Source organism: Salmo salar, chromosome ssa18, assembly GCF_905237065.1.
Source record: "Salmo salar chromosome ssa18, Ssal_v3.1, whole genome shotgun sequence".
Lineage (NCBI taxonomy): Eukaryota > Metazoa > Chordata > Actinopteri > Salmoniformes > Salmonidae > Salmo > Salmo salar.
In genome coordinates, this window is record NC_059459.1 from 12,675,042 (window position 1) to 12,695,489 (window position 20,448).

Sequence of the window (20,448 nt, forward strand, 5' to 3'; positions counted from 1 at the left end):
AGAGCAAGCCCCCTGCCTTCATTCATTGGCTCAGAGTTGGCTTTTCAGGAGCCCGGGGAGGCCATCTCTCCCCTCATCTCAATGCCCTTTTTGTTGCAGAACACAGAGCTCGTTTCTAGGCCCACAGAAAAGCCTGGGTAATTTAGTTTGGGGTTGCCAGGAAGTCTGAGTCCTCTAGCCTGGCAACAATGGCAAATGTTATTGCTTCACTTTGAGGGCCCAGAAACTCCACAGCTGCAAAGGCTGAATTCTAATAGAAACTTTTTTTTTTTTGGCACACTCTCTCGCTCTGTCCTTACAAATTCCTTTGAGTGGTTGCAGAGTAGCCGAACAGAAATTAGAAGAGCACTTTTCTGGGCGGTGTGGGTCCCTTCGAGGTTTTAGTGTGCTATAGTTGTTTTATTCAAATTGCTGTCTTTCTAAATGTGACAGAGGTTGTTGTCTGATAAGCTGTGCCCATATCTCTAGATAAAATAGTATTTGACTTACTATTTATGTAGCTGACATGAATCTGAATGAACATAAATCAAGAGGAACAGTGAGTAGGATTCCTTTGGGACAAATAGCCTGGGTCCCAGTCTGTTTCGCTATCATTCCATTCCTTGCCCTGCTAAACGTGTTTGGCAATGACACGGAGTACAAAGAGCGGAATGTTAGCAAAGCAGGTTCTGGATTTCAAGGCTGTGAGATAAATACTATTAGTTTGCATGTCTTTTACACACTAAGGGCTCCAATCAATCTGTATCGCGGAAATTCAGCGTTACAGCCTGATTGAAATTTAAAGGCAATGTCCGGGCGTTAGCGGAGACTGGATTTACGGTAACCGCTGCAGATGTGGACTCAATAGGAAATGACCTTTACATTTCTAGCACGCTATCTGTAACACCTGGGGCGATACAGATTGAATTGAGCCCTAATTGTTTGTGGCCCTGTGAGATATTTTTGGAAGCGGATAATAAAACCAAAATGTCATTATAAAGTTGAGTTAGTCAATAAACATTTAATTGTCTTAAATACGAGTAGAAGACCTGATAAATAAAATCAGTGCGAAAACAATACTCTAACAATTTTTTTGTAAAAGGAAGAAAAACATTCTGTTTCTGTAATGGGTCAAGCTGAGTGACATCTTTTTTTTTAAAGTGTTTTGCTGCCATCTAGTGGGGGGACATCAAATCACAGGTGAATTATCAACAGTAGCTGAACAATTTAACTCACTGAACATAAAACACAAAAATAAAAGTTCTACTCATTAGTCAAGAACCACAGAATAGTGGTAACGCACAATCGAGTTATCAACTTAACTGATTTAGTTGTTCCAATATTCTGTAATCAACTACAGGCCTACTCATTTTTAAACAGACCCAGGACATCATGGACCATTTCTTTCATGAATGGTTTATTACAAAAACGCAAGACAAAAACAAGTCAACTGTATTCTAATGGCAAACACAATACAAAAAACATACACCTCTCTATAGGATGTAGGTCCGCTGCATCAAAAAAAGAAAGAATGACAGCGAAAAAAAGAAAACCATACGAGTTTCAGAATCTAAAAAAGGCAAGAGATTGCTGAAAAAACAAAAGAGAGGAGAATATTGTTTGCCACTGGAGAAAAAAATGATCAGAACCACAACTGAAAACCAAACCAAATACAACTGAACTCAATGAAGGTCTGTTTTGAGGGGGAACCAGGGGAATTTAGCTCTTCAAACAAACATTAACTTACATAAATACAAGGAAGGTACCAAGCTTTTTTTCTCTTCTTCAATTATCAGTGTGGGTGCAATAGACTAGGTCTGTTCTAGATACATGCCTCTACACACCTTCAAGAAATAAGAAATAGAGGTTAGATATGACAATTCAATTCCAATTTAAACAGTAAAAATGGTATTCACAAGGTCAAATGTCGATAATTGTTTAGAGTACCCTGGTTTGTGTTTAAAGAAAATATAAACATCAAACAAGGAGATAAGTTGAGCACTTTTCAACAGATAATTGAACAGTTTAACTGGAAAGGATAATCCATCTGGCTATGCATGTATACAAGCATTATTTGAAAGCTTTGATGATATACAGTAAGTAGTTGACAGCACTTGATAATATTTCTGTGAACAGTAATGGATGTTGTGAGAGGTACATCTGAAAAGGTGGAACTTTGGGGCAAATGGGGAAGGCTTTGCCACCGAAAAGACGTTTTCATCTATAGCCATTGTGAATCACATTCACTGCCATTTCAATTGCACCGTTGTTCCCAATTCATAAATAAGTAGTGCAGTTTCCCCTACAACCTCAATAGACAAATACTTGTAGAAAATATGAAATCCCTAATCCCAGGAATATTTGAAGGTATTTGTCAAAATACACTGCACATATTAAATATCTCAATTATTCTCACTTTCACAAATGCAATGTTTTACACACACGCACAGCAGATGTAAAAACGACATATATTGTAACTATTCTCAAGTTATATTCATCATGCATACATATATATGGAGTCAATTTTATACTTTGTGGTAATTGCAGTCAGTATATGTTGACAAATACCACATATAGTATTTTCAAGTTCTAAGGATATGATTGGACTTCATATTTCAACACTAAAATCCTTAAATCAACAATCTGAATGTTCATACGAACTCTGTGTAGTTGAACTAAACTGTCTAAGCATTCATCCTACATAAAAACTTGGTTGATCACTCGATGCAAACACTTTTCCAAAAAAAAATGCAACAAAGTAATTATCCCAAATATATCGAAATAAAGACGCGTCTTGTTTTGTTTTTTCATTTCACCACTGTGTGTTGTCATTGAGATCATAAACAAGGGATGTTGAGTAGGGGATGGGAAAGGAACACGTGCCAGTTTTCTGATTGAAGGATTAATCTTAGCACATTTATTGGAAATGCCTGGATTCAATCCACCTCCTTTAGTTTCTCATAAAGTACTTCGCCGTTTTAATTTTATTGATGGTTGCTTTGAGCGTCATAGATTACTTGCGTGAACTGAACAGATAAGAGTAAATCTTGAAGATAAACCATAGAAGCTTGATTGAACCAGGGATTGAACCAGTGAATGTGTGTGGTGTCATGCAGACATTAATCCCCTGGAGGTCAAATCCTGATTTACTTTGATAGCAAGGTTCATTTCGACCCTTGTCATGTCACGGAGATAAAAAGAAAAAGAAAAAAGATTATATACAGAAAAAGAGGAAATGGGTTTGCTCAACAGCAGAAGAATTTTATAGCAGTTTTATTTTGATGTGTAGCAAGGGTGGCATCCTAACGCGGCTGATATACTACACAGATGGTACGGTATACTTCACATCTGGCAAGAGTCTAGCAACACTTTCACCCTAACCCTGTAGCTAACCCTGACCAAAAGGGAATGTGAACAAAATAAATCAAAATATTTATTTGCATGTGCAGCAGAGGACAACACAGTCAGTGTAATCTAGGGGGAAAAAAAGATGCAATTTGCTGATACCATACCATAAGTCATCATCACACACGTTATATACTCAAGAGTAATGCCAATTCCAGTCCGAAACAAGACCCCCAAAAACCAGAGTAGTAAGCTGTGTGTGGGTAGTTTGAGAGCAGACCACTACTGCTCTCACTCAGAGTCTGAATCAAGTGGTGCCATCTCATCTATGCCCTTCCATTGGCGCTGGTGGGCCTCCTCGGCGTGCTGCCGCTTGTGCCTGGAGTAGCTAGACGAGTGCACGAATGTCTTGTTGCAGGTGGTGCATTCGTACTTGCCCCCTGTGGAGTGAGATCTCTCATGGTGGTGGAGGTTGGACAACCTGGCGAAGGTCTTTTTACAGTAAGAGCAGCTGAACTTGTCTCCCTTGTGCATTTGCTGGTGCCTGGCGAGGCTCTGCGCCTGGCTGAAGTGCTTGTCACACTGCTCGCATGCATATTGTCCTTCCTCTTCCTCAGAGACTGATGTTTGGCGTTGCCGCTGGCGCTTGGCAGCTCTTGACCGCTTGTTCTTCTTGCAGAGGGTGTAGAAGTTGGGTTTGTCCCTCGAGCACAACTTGAGGCGTATTTTCAAGTCTGAGGACTTGGTGAGACCGTCTTTACCCTGGGCATAGTTATTCAGAAGATCCTTGACATGAGAGACTTGGTGTTTCGAGAGGCCAATGGAGTTTTTGAAGGTCATGTCACATTGTGTACACGCGTAGAACTTCTCTCCAGGGAGGTTCTTCTCGATCGGGATCTTCTTCTCACCAGCCTGCTTTTTATTTTTCCTGCTACCAGGCGGGCGGCGGACATAACTGATTTCTGCAGGTCGAACACCAGAGGGAATACCCTTCCCTTTTTTGTGGATGAGCCGATGACGCGACAAGCTGGAGCTGTGGTTAAAATCCTTCCCACAGATGTTGCATGGGTAAACTCTCATGCCCCGATGTGTTCTCATATGAGTGCCGAGAGCTCTTCTGCTTTTGAATCGCATTGCACACTGCGTGCATTTATATTTGTTCCCCTCACCTGACCCTGTATCCATTTGCTTGTTTGGGGGTAGGGGTGCCTTTCCTGTGTGCAATTGCTGGTGTCTTGAGAGGCTTGAGGAATGACTGTAGCACTTCCCACAGTAGTTGCAGCTGTAGTTTCCCCCTGGTGAGCTATATTCCCCTTTCTCCGAGCCTGAATCAGAGCCATCTCCAACAGGGACCAGATGGCTACTCCCTGGCTCAGTGTGGTCGTCCTCATCAGAGTCGTTTACTATGACACTCTGTTCTGCAATGTCACAGCCAGGGAACTCCTCCTCATACTGGGCAAAAAAAGGCTCATCTGGCTCTGCCTTCACCTGGTCCAGATTCAAGCCAGATCCCTCGTCCGCCTCCTTTTTCACACATGATATTGTGAACTTGGACCCGACCTCTGCCCACTTGACAACATATTCTATGGGCTGGGTGTCCAGTTCCACTGTGATGAAGTCTGCACCAAGTGCGTCCGGTTCAGACGAAGTCAAGTCAGTTTCTGAGTCCTCCATTTGACCAGACCCTAAACGTCAATGTGTGTAACTTGTGGTCTTGTTATAATTACAGGGTCAACAGATTCCACCACTCCTAAAAGAGAGAGAAAAAAAAGTAAAAACTGCTGTCAGCTGCCTAGCTAGATAGCTGTATGTCATGGTAACAAATTAACATCACATCCAATATCACAAATAAACAAGAACGTTTGAATATCACAGGTTAAAACATTGATATAATTATACTTTCACTATCGAAACGTGGAGTTGAATTGTGTGCACATTAACCGAGGAAGTGCTGTGCATTACGTTGACAGGAGGAAATGAAACAAAAAACGACTGCTTAAGTAGGTGTGGTGCTACGTTAAACGTTTGTATGAGCTTGAGCAAAACAACAAAATTATTGATAATTACAGACTGTTAGTTAATACACTACATTTGAGGTTGATTTACGCCACAATGACAGAAAATTACCAGACAAAGCAGAAACAATAAACAGGAAATACAGCAAGGGCTGGGATGAGCACAATGCATGATGGGAGTGGATTAAATCGGCTGTGACTAAAAGGCCGCATTACAACAGACAGATGTATAAAAAAAAAAATATTGCTTTCTTGTGCCCAAAACATAATCAAATCCTAAAATGACATCCAAGAACTATAGTGAATGACAAAGCAACATTGTCGCAGGGCGGATGCCGGTAGCTATATCGACCAAAGAGAGCTAGTAATGTATGTTTTATTAATTCCGCATTTTTAGCTCAGAAGGCGCTCTAGCTCAGACTACACACAAATACTCACAGCGGCGTGAATTCATCCCCCCCGCCATAAAAATAGCACCGAGCATTCACCATGGACTATGTTTTTTGCGTATTCATATATTATTCAATTGATTTTCTCAGACACATCTTTCTCTATTGATCAAGCAGCATAGTACTGATCATAGATGCATAATACATTAAACAATGAACATGTCTACAGTCACTGATCATGTGGATCATCTTGGAAGGTTGACAGACTCAAGTCCAGCATCGATGACACATGCAGCTAGAGGGCATAAACGAGAGCCAAGGCTCGAGAGCTGGCTTCATACGATTTTCCACAGCAGATTCAGTGTCATCAGAAGTCGTCGTCGTGCCCCCACGTTACGAGAATGAATTTTTTTTCACAGGAATTGCTACCAAACCGTGGCCCGAGAATATCACCCGGCATAATGCTCATTGCAATAGACATGGCAAGATGGCTATATTTCGCATAACCAAGACGTTGTATCGTCATGTTTCAAAATTATAAGGCTGGTTATGTAGTCAAATTTGACGTATGAACAATTATACCGAATTAAGCGATGGTGCAAGTTAATAATGTTCTCGAGATGACTATTTACCGGGCTTTTATCCTTCTAGATTCGTTGTCTTGACCCTCGACGAAATTAGTCGATTCTGCCGCACCTCTGTCAGATCACAACCAGCGTCCACACGGATATCAAGCCTTGGCAATGGCTGCGTTTCGTCACTGATTTTAAATACTGTGGATTGTCTTAACGCGTTGAAGGAGAGTGTGTGGCAAGCTAGCCACATGCATTTTCAATCCATGATATATACCGCTCCTGCGCAGCATGCATTGTATCTCGAATTTCATTGGGCAATGAACCAGAGAGGAACAGACGTCATTGGACAGGACATAGCATGTGCAGGGTGTCGTGAAAACTGTGGCAAACACTATTACAACAGTTACATTATTCGCATTCAGTCGATTACTTGTTAAGATAACATGTAAACATTACAGATTATTCAATTAAATCGTAATAACCTCCACCATTTCCTTTTCGAACCACCTAAATACCAAATGTATTGTCGAGCCAAACAAAGGACATCGAACCTTGGCTTTACGGCTTTTGGAGTGACGTCATTTGGTGGATGCCGAGACGAAAGGGGAAGCAAATGTCTACTGTTTGCTGATGATCTGGTGCTTCTGTCCCCAACCAAGGAGGGCCTACAGCAGCACCTAGATCTTATGCACAGATGCTGTCAGACCTGGGCCCTGACAGTAAACCTCAGTAAGACAAAAAATAATGGTGTTCCAAAAAAGGTCCAGTTACCAGGACCACGAATACAAATTCCATCTAGACACAGTTTCCCTAGAGCACACAAACTATACATACCTCTGACTAAACATCACCGCCACAGGTAACTTCCACAAAGCTGTGAACGATCTGAGAGACAAGGCAAGAAGGGCCTTCTATGCCATCAAAACGAACATGAAATTTGACATACCAATTAGGATCTGGCTAAAAATACTTGAATCAGTTATAGAACCCATTGCTCTTTACAGTTGTGAGGTCTGGGGTCCGCTCACCAACCAGTAATTTACAGAATGGGACAAACACCAAATTGAGACCCTGCATGCAGAATTCTGCAAAAATATCCTCTGTGTACAACGTAAAACACCAAATAATGGATGCAGGACAGAATTAGGCCAATACCAGGTAATTATCAAAATCCAGAAAAGAGACGTTAAATTCTACAAACACCTAAAACGAAGCGATTCCCAAACCTTCCATAACAAAGCCATCACCTACAAAGAAATTAACCTGGAGAAGAGCCCCCTAAGCAAGCTGGTCCTGGGGCTCTGTTCACAAACACAAACAGATCCCACAGAGCCCCAGGACAGCAGCACAATTAGACCCAACCAAATCATGAGTGTAAAGGTGAAATAAAATAAATAAATAAAACGAGGAAACAAAAAGATAATTACTTGACACATTGGAAAGAATTTACAAAAAAAACAGAGCAAACTAGAATGCTATTTGACCATAAACAGAGAGTACACAGCGGCAGAATACATGAACACTGTGACTGACCCAAAATTAAGGAAATCTTTGACTATGTGAAAGACCGCTGAAGGCAGACCTGGCTCTCAAGAGAAGACAGGCTATGTGCACACTGCCCACAAAATGAGGTGGAAACTGAGCTGCACTTCCTAACCTCCTGCCAAATGTATGACCATATTAGAGACACACATTTCCCTCAGATTACACAGACCCACAAAGAATTCAAAAAACAAATCCAATTTTGATAAACTCCCATATCTATTGAATGAAATACCACAGTGTGCAATCACAGCAACACGATTTGTGACTTCTGCCACAAGAAAAGGGCAAACAAACACAACCTATATTTATGTTTATTTATTTTCCATTTTGTACTTTAACTATTTGTACGTCATTACAACACTGTATATAGACATAATATGACATTTGACATGTCTTTATTCTTTTGGAACTTTTTTGAGTGTAATGTTTACTGTTATTTTCTATTGTTTATTATGTATTTCACTTTCATGTGCAATTTAAACATGTTTCCCATGCCAATAAAGCCCCTTAAATTGAAATTTGAATTGGAAGCGAGACACTACACTCGCTGTTTTCCCCCAGCTTTTTTCTAGTTTAATGAAAGTCAACGAACTATGTAGACCAGACCCAGCTGCTATTGCATTGATGTCTAAGGGAGACACACCCAGTTAAGTAGACAGAAACTGTCAACGCTAAAAGGCCTGCGTGAACTCTCTTAAATTTATCCACCATCTTTGGTGGATGTCTTAAACAAGTCTGCTAACGTTACTAGCTAGCGGTCACGCTACTGTGTGACTAACTATATATTGTTAAACTATTTAACTGGGTCGGAGTTGAGAAACTAGTAGTTCACCCAATAATTTAAAAGAAGCTAACGGTAGCTAGCTATGGTATAGAGATAAGTATTCAGTAATAATAAGTTAGCTACCGTACCATACTCAGAAGACAGCTAACGTTAGGTAGCTCGCGTTAAGATAGCCAGAAACAAGACGAGGAAGTGCTAGCTAACATATCATAGATAGCTAACAAACATCCTGGGTTTGAATGAAATGCTCCCCAGAATAGCTGGTATATAGGCTAATGATAAATTGCAAGCCATCTAGTAACCTTTACCTAGGTGCGCTAATAGCTAATTCCTTGATTAAAGTAAGTTAACTAGCTAATTTCACTAACTGAGCCAGAAAGGAAGACAATCACAGGTAAATTAGGAAACATGGACAAAGCATCATCAAGTGGACCCAGTAAGGGTGGTTTCAGCATATTTGGTGGAGCATCGCCTGAATATTCAAACACTGAATTCGGCGTAAATTATTTTTCTCCGTGATATGGAAAGACTGCAATTCAATTCGACCTATTTGATGTGGCCATGAGCATCAGCTGACTATTGTCTGTGTTTTTCTCTCCTCACGCAGTGACTGGGATGAGCCCCTCTCACGGTATCTTAATGTGGATCCAAGATATTTTACACATGTGAGTTCCAGTTAGTATAACGAATGACTTTGGTTCACAAACGTGGAATCTGCCAGATTCATGACCTGGATCTACAATACAACAACAAATCGGGTGGGTTTAGTTTTACTGGGGGAGGTCGGGTAATGTAATTATGTGCATGAGCACAACTGTAATTCTAGTCCCGTCCGAATCTGCCATGTCAGTGATTTGGAATTTACATGGCAGGAGAGTAACAATTCCAGCCAGAATAACCTATTGTTTTGGCAAACTCCAAGGTCCCCTGATAATGCTAGTCCCGTGTTTTGAGAGAAATGTCTGAGTTTGACAGGTGTTGCTCGTGGTTTGAGAAATAAAACGATAACTGATCCGATCAATTTAACGAAGTGCTGTGCATGGCCTATATACTGTATGAAGGTCTTCATGTATCAACTTTCACAGTGAATGCTTTTGTTTTTACGTTTTGTGCGAATGCATTCCCATCGCCAAATGCATCATTCAAAGAAATAGCGCATATTTAATGCAACCTTTGCTGTTAACCTGTTGGGTCTAGGGGGCAGCATTTGCACGTCTGGATAAAAAAAATGTACCCGATTTAATCTGGTTACTAATCCTACCCAGTAACTAGAATATGCATATACTTATTATATATGGATAGAAAACACTCTAAAGTTTCCAAAACTGTTTGAATGGTGTCTGTGAGTATAACAGAACTCATTTGGCAGGCAAAACCCTGAGACATTTTCTGACAGGAAGTGGATACCTGATGTGTTGTATTGACTTTAAAGCTATCCCATTGAAAGACACAGGGGTTTAGGAATATTTTGGCACTTCCTATTGCTTCCACTAGATGTCACCAGCCTTTACAAAGTGTTTTGAGTCTTCTGGAGGGAGATCTGACCGAACAAGAGCCATGGAACGGTGATGTCCCATTAGACACCTGGCGCGCTACTTCATGTTGGGTACCCTCGTTCCAATACGTTATAAAAGGCTATGCATTCGTCCACCTTGAATATTATTCATGTTCTGGTTAAAAAAGGCCCTAATGATTTATGCTATACAACGTTTGACATGTTTGAACGAACGGAAATATATTTTTCCCCTCGTTCATGACGAGAAGTCCGGCTGGCTTACATCATGTGCTAACGAGACGGAGATTTTTGGACATAAATGATGAGCTTTTTTGAACAAAACTACATTCGTTATGGACCTGTGATACCTGGAAGTGACATCTGATGAAGAGAATCAAAGGTAATGGATTATTTACATAGTATTTTCGATTTTAGATCTCCCCAACATGACGTCTAGTCTGTATCGCAACGCGTATTTTTCTGGGCACAGTGCTCAGATTATTGCAAAGTGTGATTTCCCAGTAAGGTTATTTTTAAATCTGGCAAGTTGATTGCGTTCAAAAGATGTAAATCTATAATTCTTTAAATGACAATATAATATTTTAACAATGTTTTCTAATTTTAATTATTTAATTTCTGACGCTGACTTGACTGCCGGTTATTGGAGGGAAACGATTTCCTCAACATCAATGCCATAGTAAAACGCTGTTTTTGTATATAAATATGAACTTGATAGAACTAAAAATGCATGCATTGTCTAACATAATGTCCTAGGAGTGTCATCTGATGGAGATTGTAAAAGGTTAGTGTATCATTTTAGCTGGTTTTATGGTTTTGGTGACCCTGTCTTTGACTTGACAAAACATTACACACAACTCTTGTAAATGTACTGTCCTAACATACTCTAAATTTATGCTTTCGCCGTAAAACCTTTTTGAAATCGTAAAACGTGGTTAGATTAAGGAGATGTTTATCTTTCAAATGGTGTAACATAGTTGTATTTTTGAAAAATTTGAATTTTGACATTTATTTGGATTCAAATTTGCCGCTCTTGAAATGCACCTGCTGTTGATGGAGTGCACCACAGGTGGCACGCTAGCGTCCCACCTAGCCCCAAGAGGTTTTAATAGATCGCAAAGCCGCATACAACTGAGCTAAAAGTTTGGAAATGACAAGTTCACTTTCTCATCCATAGCCTAAAAACGCATATCAAGTGTGCTGTTTGATGCACATCTGAAGGCTGGGGGGCATTTAGGACGTCTTCTACTAAGGATCAAATCAAATTTATTTATAAAGCACTTCTTACATCAGCTGATATCTCAAAGTGCTGTACAGAAACCCAGCCTAAAACCCCAAACAGCAAGTAATGCAGGTGTAGAAGCACGGTGGCTAGGAAAAACTCCCTAGAAAGGCCAAAACTTAGGAAGAAACCTAGAGAGGAACCAGGCTATGAGGGGTGGCCAGTCTTCTTCTGGCTGTGCCGGGTGGAGATCAGGGCCGAAAATCTGATATCAACTTTGGAGGGGACAATTACATGAAATTTTCTCAAGAGCAATTCCTGAGGGGGACACCAAAAGTAGTGCTGTAACACATAGCCTACATTGTAATATGGTAAATGTATATTGAGGAACCAAAGAAATAAGGTGTTTGCCGTACTCCTAACTACCGGTACCCAAAACTACACAACTAATCACAACAGCAATACCATTGCCTTTAACAAATCTTAGTTCAGTCACCAGTTTAAGTTGAGACTGGGGGTATCCATTGCATTTTCCAATTATGTTCCTATTTTACAAGTCAAAAAAATTGAGAACCTTTCATAATGTTGCCAAACAAAGACTCAACAAACTTACCTGAGACTCCCTGTCTCTGCCAGTCTGTCCCTGCATATCTGTCCCAAACTCTGCTGTCTGTGTGCCATCTGTTGCCTTTTCTGCCTAATGACATCATTGTGAAACATTTCCATTAGAATTTCATTTCTTTCTTATGAACATTTTATCAACTAGTCTTTGAGATATTAGGCTACTAGGGTTCTTACTATGCGTTTTGGTGTATTGAAAAATACTCTGATGTCCGTCTTTTATTTTTCTACCTGGCTGGCTGGCTACACACACACACACAGTGTGTAGGTTATTTACAGTAGGAGATGGGCTTCTATCATCTTCTATCATTCTATTTGGGCTTCGATCTAAAAGGTAGCTCGCAAATGTGAAACAGATTAAAATGACAAGAGTTGACAGCTGTATGAGTTCACCATTTACACAACATATGCTGCAACCTTTTGTAATTTTAATAGTTTGTTTCATATTGGCTGGCTTCCAACAATAGCTGAATTTGCAAAGCTAGCGAGCACCAATTCAGTTTCAGTGGTGTTTGCTATAATCTTTGCTACCCAGGTTAAATAAGGGCAAAATAAAATAAATAAAAGTTCCCTTGCGACAATTTAGCTTTTGCAACGAGACCATTAAATATATTTAAGACAATGGTAGAAGAGAGTGTAGTTCTGTTCAGTTTGGACTTCAATTTATCGCTAACCTTATCACAGGGACTTTGAAGCACTAACTTACATCATCTGCATGCTGATCTTGGAATAAATTGACGATAGCAAAGATTCCATCTTTGACGACGCCACATAAATGGAATAGGTACTAGCTAGCTTAATAGTTAATATTTGCGCGCTAGCTCTGCATATTCAGCTAGTGTGTGTGCGCGATTGACTGGATTAACCTTACGTCAGTTACGTTCATTGAGTGCCTTTCAGACAGTAGACACGACCCCTCTGTTACCTTGCCAACTAAGGAACTGGCAGTGGATCAAACCATTGTGAGGCAAAGGGTGGGGGGGGGGTCGCAATCTTTGGAACTTAAAAACGCGCTATTAAGTGTCTATAATCAGCACAATTGCTTTCATTGCGTATTATTAATATTATTTAAATTACATAGTTATGTTTCAGTGATATATTGGGGGGACAAATCATATTTTTCCCAGGATGAGGGGGTCGTGTCCCCCCCGGATTTCCGCCCCTGGTGGAGATTATAACAGAACATGGCCAAGATGTTCAAATGTTCATAAATGACCAGGATGGTCAAATAATAATAATCACAGTAGTTGTCGAGGGTGCAACAAGTCAGCACCTCAAGAGTAAATGTCAGTTGGCTTTTCATAGCCGATCATTGAGAGTATCTCTACCGCTCCTGCTGTCTCTAGAGAGTTGAAAACAGCAGGTCTGGGACAGGTAGCACGTCCGGTGAACAGGTCAGGTTTCCATAGCCGCAGGCAGAACAGTTGAAACTGTAGCAGCAGCACGGCCAGGTGGACTGGGGACAGCAAGGAGTCATCATGCCAGGTAGTCCTGAGGCATGGTCCTAGGGCTCAGGTCCTCCGAGAGAGAGAAAGAAAGAAAGAATTAGAGAGAGCATACTTAAATTCACACAGGACACCGGATAAGACAGGAGAAATACTCCAGATATAACAGACTGATCCTAGCCCCCCGATACATAAACTACTGCAGCATAAATACTGGAGGCTGAGACAGGAGGGGTCAGGAGACACTGTGGCCCCATCCGATGATACCCCCGGACAGGGCCAAACAGGCAGGATATAACCACTTTGCCAAAGCACAGCCCCCACACTACTAGAGGGATATCTTCAAGCACCAACTTACCATCCTGAGACAAGGCAGAGTATAGTCCACTAAGACCTAGAACAAGCATCTCTGTTTTGTCCGAGTTTAAAAGTAGAAAGTTTGCAGCCATCCACTTCCTTATGTCTGAAACACAGGCTTCTAGCGAGGGCAATTTTGGGGCTTCACCATGTTTCATTGAAATGTACAGCTGTGTGTCATGCGCATAGCAGTGAAATTTAACATTATGTTTTCGAATGACATCCCCAAGAGGTAAAATGTATAGTGAAAACAATAGTGGTCCTAAAACGGAACCTTGAGGAACACCGAAATTTAGAGTTGATTTGTCAGAGGACAAACCATTCACAGAGACAAACTGATATCTTTCCGACAGATAAGATCTAAACCAGGCCAGAACTTGTCCGTGTAGACCAATTTGGGTTTCCAATCTCTCCAAAAGAATGTGGTGATCAGTGGTATCAAAAGCAGCACTAAGATCTAGGAGCACGAGGACAGATGCAGAGCCTCGGTTTGATGCCATTAAAAGGTCATTTACCACCTTCACAAGTGCAGTCTCGGTGCTATGATGGGGTCTAAAACCAGACTGAAGCGTTTCGTATACATTGTTTGTCTTTAAGAAGGCAGTGAGTTGCTGCGCAACAGCTTTTCCAAAATTTTTTGAGAGGAATGGAAGATTCGATATAGGCCGATAGTTTTTTATATTTTCTGGGTCAAGATTTGGCTTTTTCAATAGAGGCTTTATTACTGCCACTTTTAGTGAGTTTGGTACACATCCGGTGGATAGAGAGCCGTTTATTATGTTCAACATAGGAGGGCCAAGCACAGGAAGCAGTTCTTTCAGTAGTTTAGTTGGAACAGGGTCCAGTATGCAGCTTGAAGGTTTAGAGGCCATGATTATTTTCATCATTGTGTCAAGAGATATAGTACTAAAACACTTTAGTGTCTCCCTTGATCCTAGGTCCTGGCAGAGTTGTGCAGACTCAGGACAACGGAGCTTTGGAGGAATACGCAGATTTAAAGAGGAGTCTGTAATTTGCTTTCTAATGATCATGATCTTTTCCTCAAAGAAGTTCATGGATCGCTAAACTATCCTAATGATTATGATCACACTTCCTCAATTCAAATATTATGGCGACTATATATGGTTTGGAAACTTTGGAACCAAGCTCAGTGTAGCCTGTTATCGCCTGAACCTGTTGAAATATCTTCACGCAAGAAATAAACCTCCATATTTCTGTCATAATGTCAATTTATAAAATATATATAAATAAAATAATAATTACAAGCGGCAGTTTGGAAAAAAATAATCCCGTCCGAATCGTCCTCTGGAATAATGCACATTCTGGGGTAATAATTACATACCCAACGTTCTCTAGTAATACTAGTCCGGTGCTAATAGGGCTAATAACTTCTAATATTACCACAGGACCCTGATGACTTAATTTTACCGACTGATGCCAACAAAGTCAGCGGCCGATTTGAACTGGCTTTCTTCACCATCGCAGGCTGTTGTATTACATGTGAAATCTTGTTTTGACCCTTAGTCTCACTCTTGAGCCTGTATGAAATGTCAAATATAATTGTGTAAGTTCTTGTTTGTGTTGCTTCTTAGGTGCTGCGGTTGGCGCTCTCAACGGGCCCCGCATGGGTCTGTCAGAGACCAAAGACATGGCTTGGTCTAAGCCACGCAATGTACAGTGAGTTATCGACTCAATCCCCCGTCTTTGCACAAATGAATGGTCTTTTGGAGGCCGTGATTAAGTTGGATCTCCTTCACAAGTTATTTCTGGATTTGAAAGACAAAGCAGATTAAGAGTTATATTCGTCTCAATCACCTTTTCAGTAGAATATAATTACTCATTCTGGTATCAACCAGCAGAGGGCAGTCTTCACCAATTTGTTCAGTATGTGTCAAAATATTTCATGTGGCTGGTTGATAACTTGTCATGCTCTCCATTATGATTGCGGTGGTACAATGATTCAAGGGTTCCATTTGAACTTTCTAAAGGTATTTAAATGCTTCTATATGGGTAATAATGTTCCAGCAGCAAGATTTTTGGCCAACCTCAATCTTCTTATCGGTTGCGTGAACAATCTGCAATCTCTATTGATTCAAGTAAACTCCAAAAGGATAACCACTTGAAAGGATAGTCTTGGCTTTCCCTTACAGATATGAGGCGATTATTTGAGACTTAAATCTACTCAAAGTATACTCTGCTCCACGCAAAGAAGAAAAGCTAAGTGACATGCATGGATAATCTGACGTGACATGGTATGACATTAATCCATAATTTGTAATTATTAACACTGCTTAGTTCATAGTGAGGATCTTACTCTGTGGTCCAAAGGTAAACGTGACAATGGGATCAGACCACTGCTAGAGAGAGGCGGAGAAGCACTGAATTATATACCTCTACATTTGCTGAAATTGATTCTCAACTAACCTCTTGGCTGAATTCATAATGCTGATAGGCAGCATCATCGTTTTCCCCAGTCGGTATCAGTAATAACACATTGTTCCATGGAAAACTGGATATAGTAGCCCTATATGATGGTGTTCTGTTGTAAATCTGACCTACGTTGTTGCTTTCACTGAGATTGTGTCACGCTCACCCGGCCATTGAATGACCTTGTGCCTAACACACCTGCGTCGACACACCTGACTTTTTTAGTGCTGTAACACAGCTGGGTTTATAGGCTTTGTCAGCGCTCTTGACATCCCCAGCAATCACATGACTTAGTCCCTGTCAGGACAGGAGGAGGGCGAAGTCTGCCTTGGACACGGGTAGATTGTGTTCACTGTAATGCCGGCTCCAGTTGGAATATTGGTTTGACCAGGGTCATTCGCTGTAAGAAGATAGACAGACAGTGTCATGTGCAGTGCAGTCTTACTGTTTGTGCATGTCTGAAGCTGAATCAGATCAATCATGAAGGTACAGCAGCCTAGCTACATTATGATCTGACAGGCTGTTCATCACTTTGCCTGATGATCACCTCAGCTCATGGATAACCCTTTTTGAAATAGGATTTCCATATAAACTGAAGCATAACTTCAACGGGCATGTATCAGGTTTTCAATACGCAGCCATTTTACTAGAACCCCTAATCGTAAATCAACCCTTGTATCACATTGACGTTGTCAGAGTTGGTGTTTAGACTGTAGATGTCTTGTGTTTTTAATGGATATGATATCCTCACTTTTACCCTCCTAAATCTGGTGACCCGCCAAGGAGCGACATGGGCGAACACACTTGGTTCACTGGGTGAGTGCCGTCATTCCCCACCGGAGGATGGACGCAGTCGTTGGTGTCATTTGAGCAGTGCCACACATTGGCATACTGTTATTGTTGTTTCTATTGAGATAATGTGGCATTAATTCACCTGTATGCTTGTGTGACCTCAGCTTTGTTGTACAGTGTGTTTGGGGGTGGTCATCGAGAAGGCACGGGGAGCAGAGGATGACATCAACACTGTTGCTGCTGGGATTATGACAGGCATGCTGTACAAGTCCACAGGCTGGTAGAGGTACTTTTATTTTTTTTACAGTACAATAGCTGGCTGGATAGTACGATGTTGAATGCAGAACGGGAAAATCCGATTTCCGCTCTGGAAACATTTCCTCACGTCTCCTCACCCACACAAAGAAACAAAGACCGAGCCCTGGCTCACATTTCATTTACTTTTTGCATTTCAGGTCAATTGTGGGAAAAAAAATCCCATTGTTCTCATACAGTAGAACCAGTCACTCACTGTTTTCACTGATGTGAATGAAGTATTGAAAATATGCAGAGGTCAGGCCTTCGTCAAATTGAACATAATAGTCAGACAGCCGTGTTAGTGTTTTTGAGTAGCTAATACTGGATAGATCTATACAAGGATGAAAGGTTGAGGATCAGTAAGTGATCTGTTAATGATTGATACACCTGCTGCTTATTGGATTCAAAAACAAAATCTGCCCTCTGTCCAGTGGATGCATAGCCTCGCGTAGCCAGACCTTGGGCTGTAGCATTCAAAGATTGCGGAAGTGAGTGAGTGAGTGAGTGAGTGAGTGAGTGAGTGAGTGAGTGAGTGAGAGAGAGAGAGAGAGAGAGAGAGAGGATAAAAACTTTTAGATTTTTCCCCCCAGCGTATTCTTTTTAGAGGAAGCTAACAGAAAATACCAATCTAGGACTTTCTGGTTTGGTCGACCAGGAAAACCTGATGGTTTATCTCAATGGTTAAACAGGTTTTGACATGCTTGTAATTTTCCTTGTAGATTCCACTTAAAACTCCACTCAGATGTCTGCATGTGATTGAAAGAGGTGGTTGCAGACACCACTTCCTGGTTAGACTGATGACAGGTTCAGAGGGTTTGGTGGGAGGGACAGTAGGCTGTAATTGCCAGATGTTGTTATCATATAGACCGTATCTAGACAGGACACCCCTCTGCTGCCAACATTTCCCAGCATGCCTCGCACCAAATTCACGAGGGGAAGGTTTTCGAAAGCTCGCACTGGACTACACTGCTATATCACTGGGAGGGAGGTGCGTGGGTACAACATCAGCCAAAGGGGTATAAGGACACCCCACTAAATACACAACCTTGGGATCAACAACAGGTTTCGGCTTTAAAGAGTTTATATACTGCTAAGGTTGTCACATGAACACTGCTCCCCTGTCCGAGTTGACGCCGTGGGTTTTCTTTACCAGACAACTATTATTTCTGGTCTGAACATGCTCGAAACTCGTCAAGCAGACATACTGTCTGTCACATTTTAAACGTTAGACTCACATGTAGCCTCTGTAAAATCTTTCCCTTTCTGACTTTTTATGGTACAAAACAAAGTCTAGTTATGCTACTTTTTTCAAGGGTGATTTACTCTTGTTTATATTCTCTCCATCTGTGTTAAAGCCCTGTTGTAAAAAAAACTAAAAAACAAGTGGTTTTGATCACACGTCATTGAAGCTGTGCTGCTGAGTCAAATGTCAAACTAAGACCATGGTCGTAATATCTCTGTCACTGATATGTTCAACATCTAGATTTCCACTCGTGCAATGTGTCCATTGGAAATGAATCAAGTGAAGAGGTGCCTGTTTCCAGTTAGGGTTTGTCTTGTCTAGACCAGAGTCATTTATCTCTGTATGGCCCTGACCTTCACCAGTAGGAACACTCAGATGGAATCTGATCAACATAAAAAAAAAAAAAAGATTATGGACTGACATTTGTATGACTTGCTTACACACGTCACTAAACCTTGCAGGAGAACGTCTAGACATACAGATCATTTCTTACGTCCATTAGGGAAGTAGGATAAACATAGCTAGTTGGGCTTTTTGTTGTTGTCCTGAGGCAACTGGCATCCAACCTGCATAATTGTAACATTATCCCATTGTGCTGATGCCTCTGCTGACTGAGTCTGCCTCCCATTCAATTTGGTTTCAGACTAGTGGTTCATTGAGAAGTCTCTTAATAGTAGTGGTAGTGATTCACACAGCGTCATAGTGGGATATGAATAACAATCCTGACACACACAGATGAAAATAAATGTTTTGTATCTAGCTACAGTGCCCAACCCAATCACATAGCCTAATATGAAGGGATCTTCATTCTTTTAGAACAATCCCCTGGTGCATACGGCGTATGGAAATGATCCAAAAGCAGTTCAATGTAGTGTTTTTGACAATGACAGCATGTTTTGCATTCTCCTTGCATCAGTGCTCTGCTCCCATGGTTGTGGGCTCCCTTGTGTGGGTAATTGGGGTGTTGTAATTCAAGCAACCTCTCTGTCTTCCTGCCATGGTGACATAAGCACCCCTACTGCATCACACACACTTATCTAGGGGCTGCTGGTTGTGGGTGTGGGCCTGTGGCTGCAGTACGAGAGAACTTATCAGTCTTATCCCTTACCGCTGTATGTGGCCAGGGACAGCCAACCATGCTGATACTCGGCTCTCCTGATACACTCTGAAGACGTGTTGGGTCTGCCTTTGCTTCTGCATGCCCATAGCAATGGCTTCTCATTGAGATGCTTTGCCATTCAAACCTGATCCTGAACTTCTCTAATCCAAAGTTAAATCTAGAATTGACTTCCTATTTCGCAAAAAAGCATCCTTCGCTCATGCTGCCAAACATACCCTCGTAAAACTGACCATTCTACCGATCCTCGACTTCGGCGATGTCATTTACAAAATAGCCTCCAATACCCTACTCAATAAACTGGATGCAGTATATCACAGTGCCATCCGTTTTGTCACCAAAGCCCCATATACTACCCACCACTGCGACCTGTACGCTCTCGTTGGCTGGCCCTCGCTTCATACTCGTCGCCAAACCCACTGGCTCCAGGTCATCTACAAGACCCTGCTAGGTGAAGTCTCCCCTTATCTCAGCTCGCTGGTCACCATAGCAGCACCCAGCTGTAGCACGCGCTCCAGCAGGTATATCTCTCTGGTCACCCCCAAAGCCAATTCCTCCTTTGGCCGTCTCTCCTTCCAGTTCTCTGCTGCCAATGACTGGAACAAACTACAAAAATCTCTGAAACTGGAAACACTTATCTCCCTCACTAGTTTTAAGCACCAGGTGTCAGAGCAGCTCACAGATCACTGCACCTGTACATAGCCCATCTATAATTTAGCCTAAACAACTACCTCTTCCCCTACTGTATTTATTTATTTAGCTCCTTTGCACCCCATTATTTC

The 20,448-nt window shown here is 41.4% G+C and overlaps 1 protein-coding gene across 2 annotated transcripts; it reads right to left on the minus strand.

The window, feature by feature from the left end:
- Positions 1 to 1,379: 1,379 nt before the first annotated feature.
- LOC106576736 (zinc finger protein 227) lies at positions 1,380 to 16,387 on the minus strand. Of its 2 annotated transcripts, none has more exons than XM_045700759.1 (2): positions 16,215 to 16,387; positions 1,380 to 5,074 (listed from the first exon to the last, which is right to left on the minus strand). In XM_045700759.1, the coding sequence occupies exon 2, from the start codon at positions 4,996 to 4,998 to the stop codon at positions 3,616 to 3,618; it is 1,383 nt and encodes a 460-aa protein (XP_045556715.1). In that variant the 5' UTR covers positions 4,999 to 5,074; positions 16,215 to 16,387; the 3' UTR covers positions 1,380 to 3,615. The 2 variants fall into 2 exon arrangements, with proteins under 2 accessions (XP_045556715.1, XP_014009570.2); XM_014154095.2 differs by lacking the exon at positions 16,215 to 16,387 and adding an exon at positions 6,361 to 6,642.
- Positions 16,388 to 20,448: the final 4,061 nt, after the last annotated feature.

Coding starts and splice junctions, on each gene's coding strand:
- LOC106576736 (XM_045700759.1), bottom strand. CDS start 4,998: ATGGAGGACTCAGAAACTGACTTGACTTCGTCTGAACCGGACGCACTT.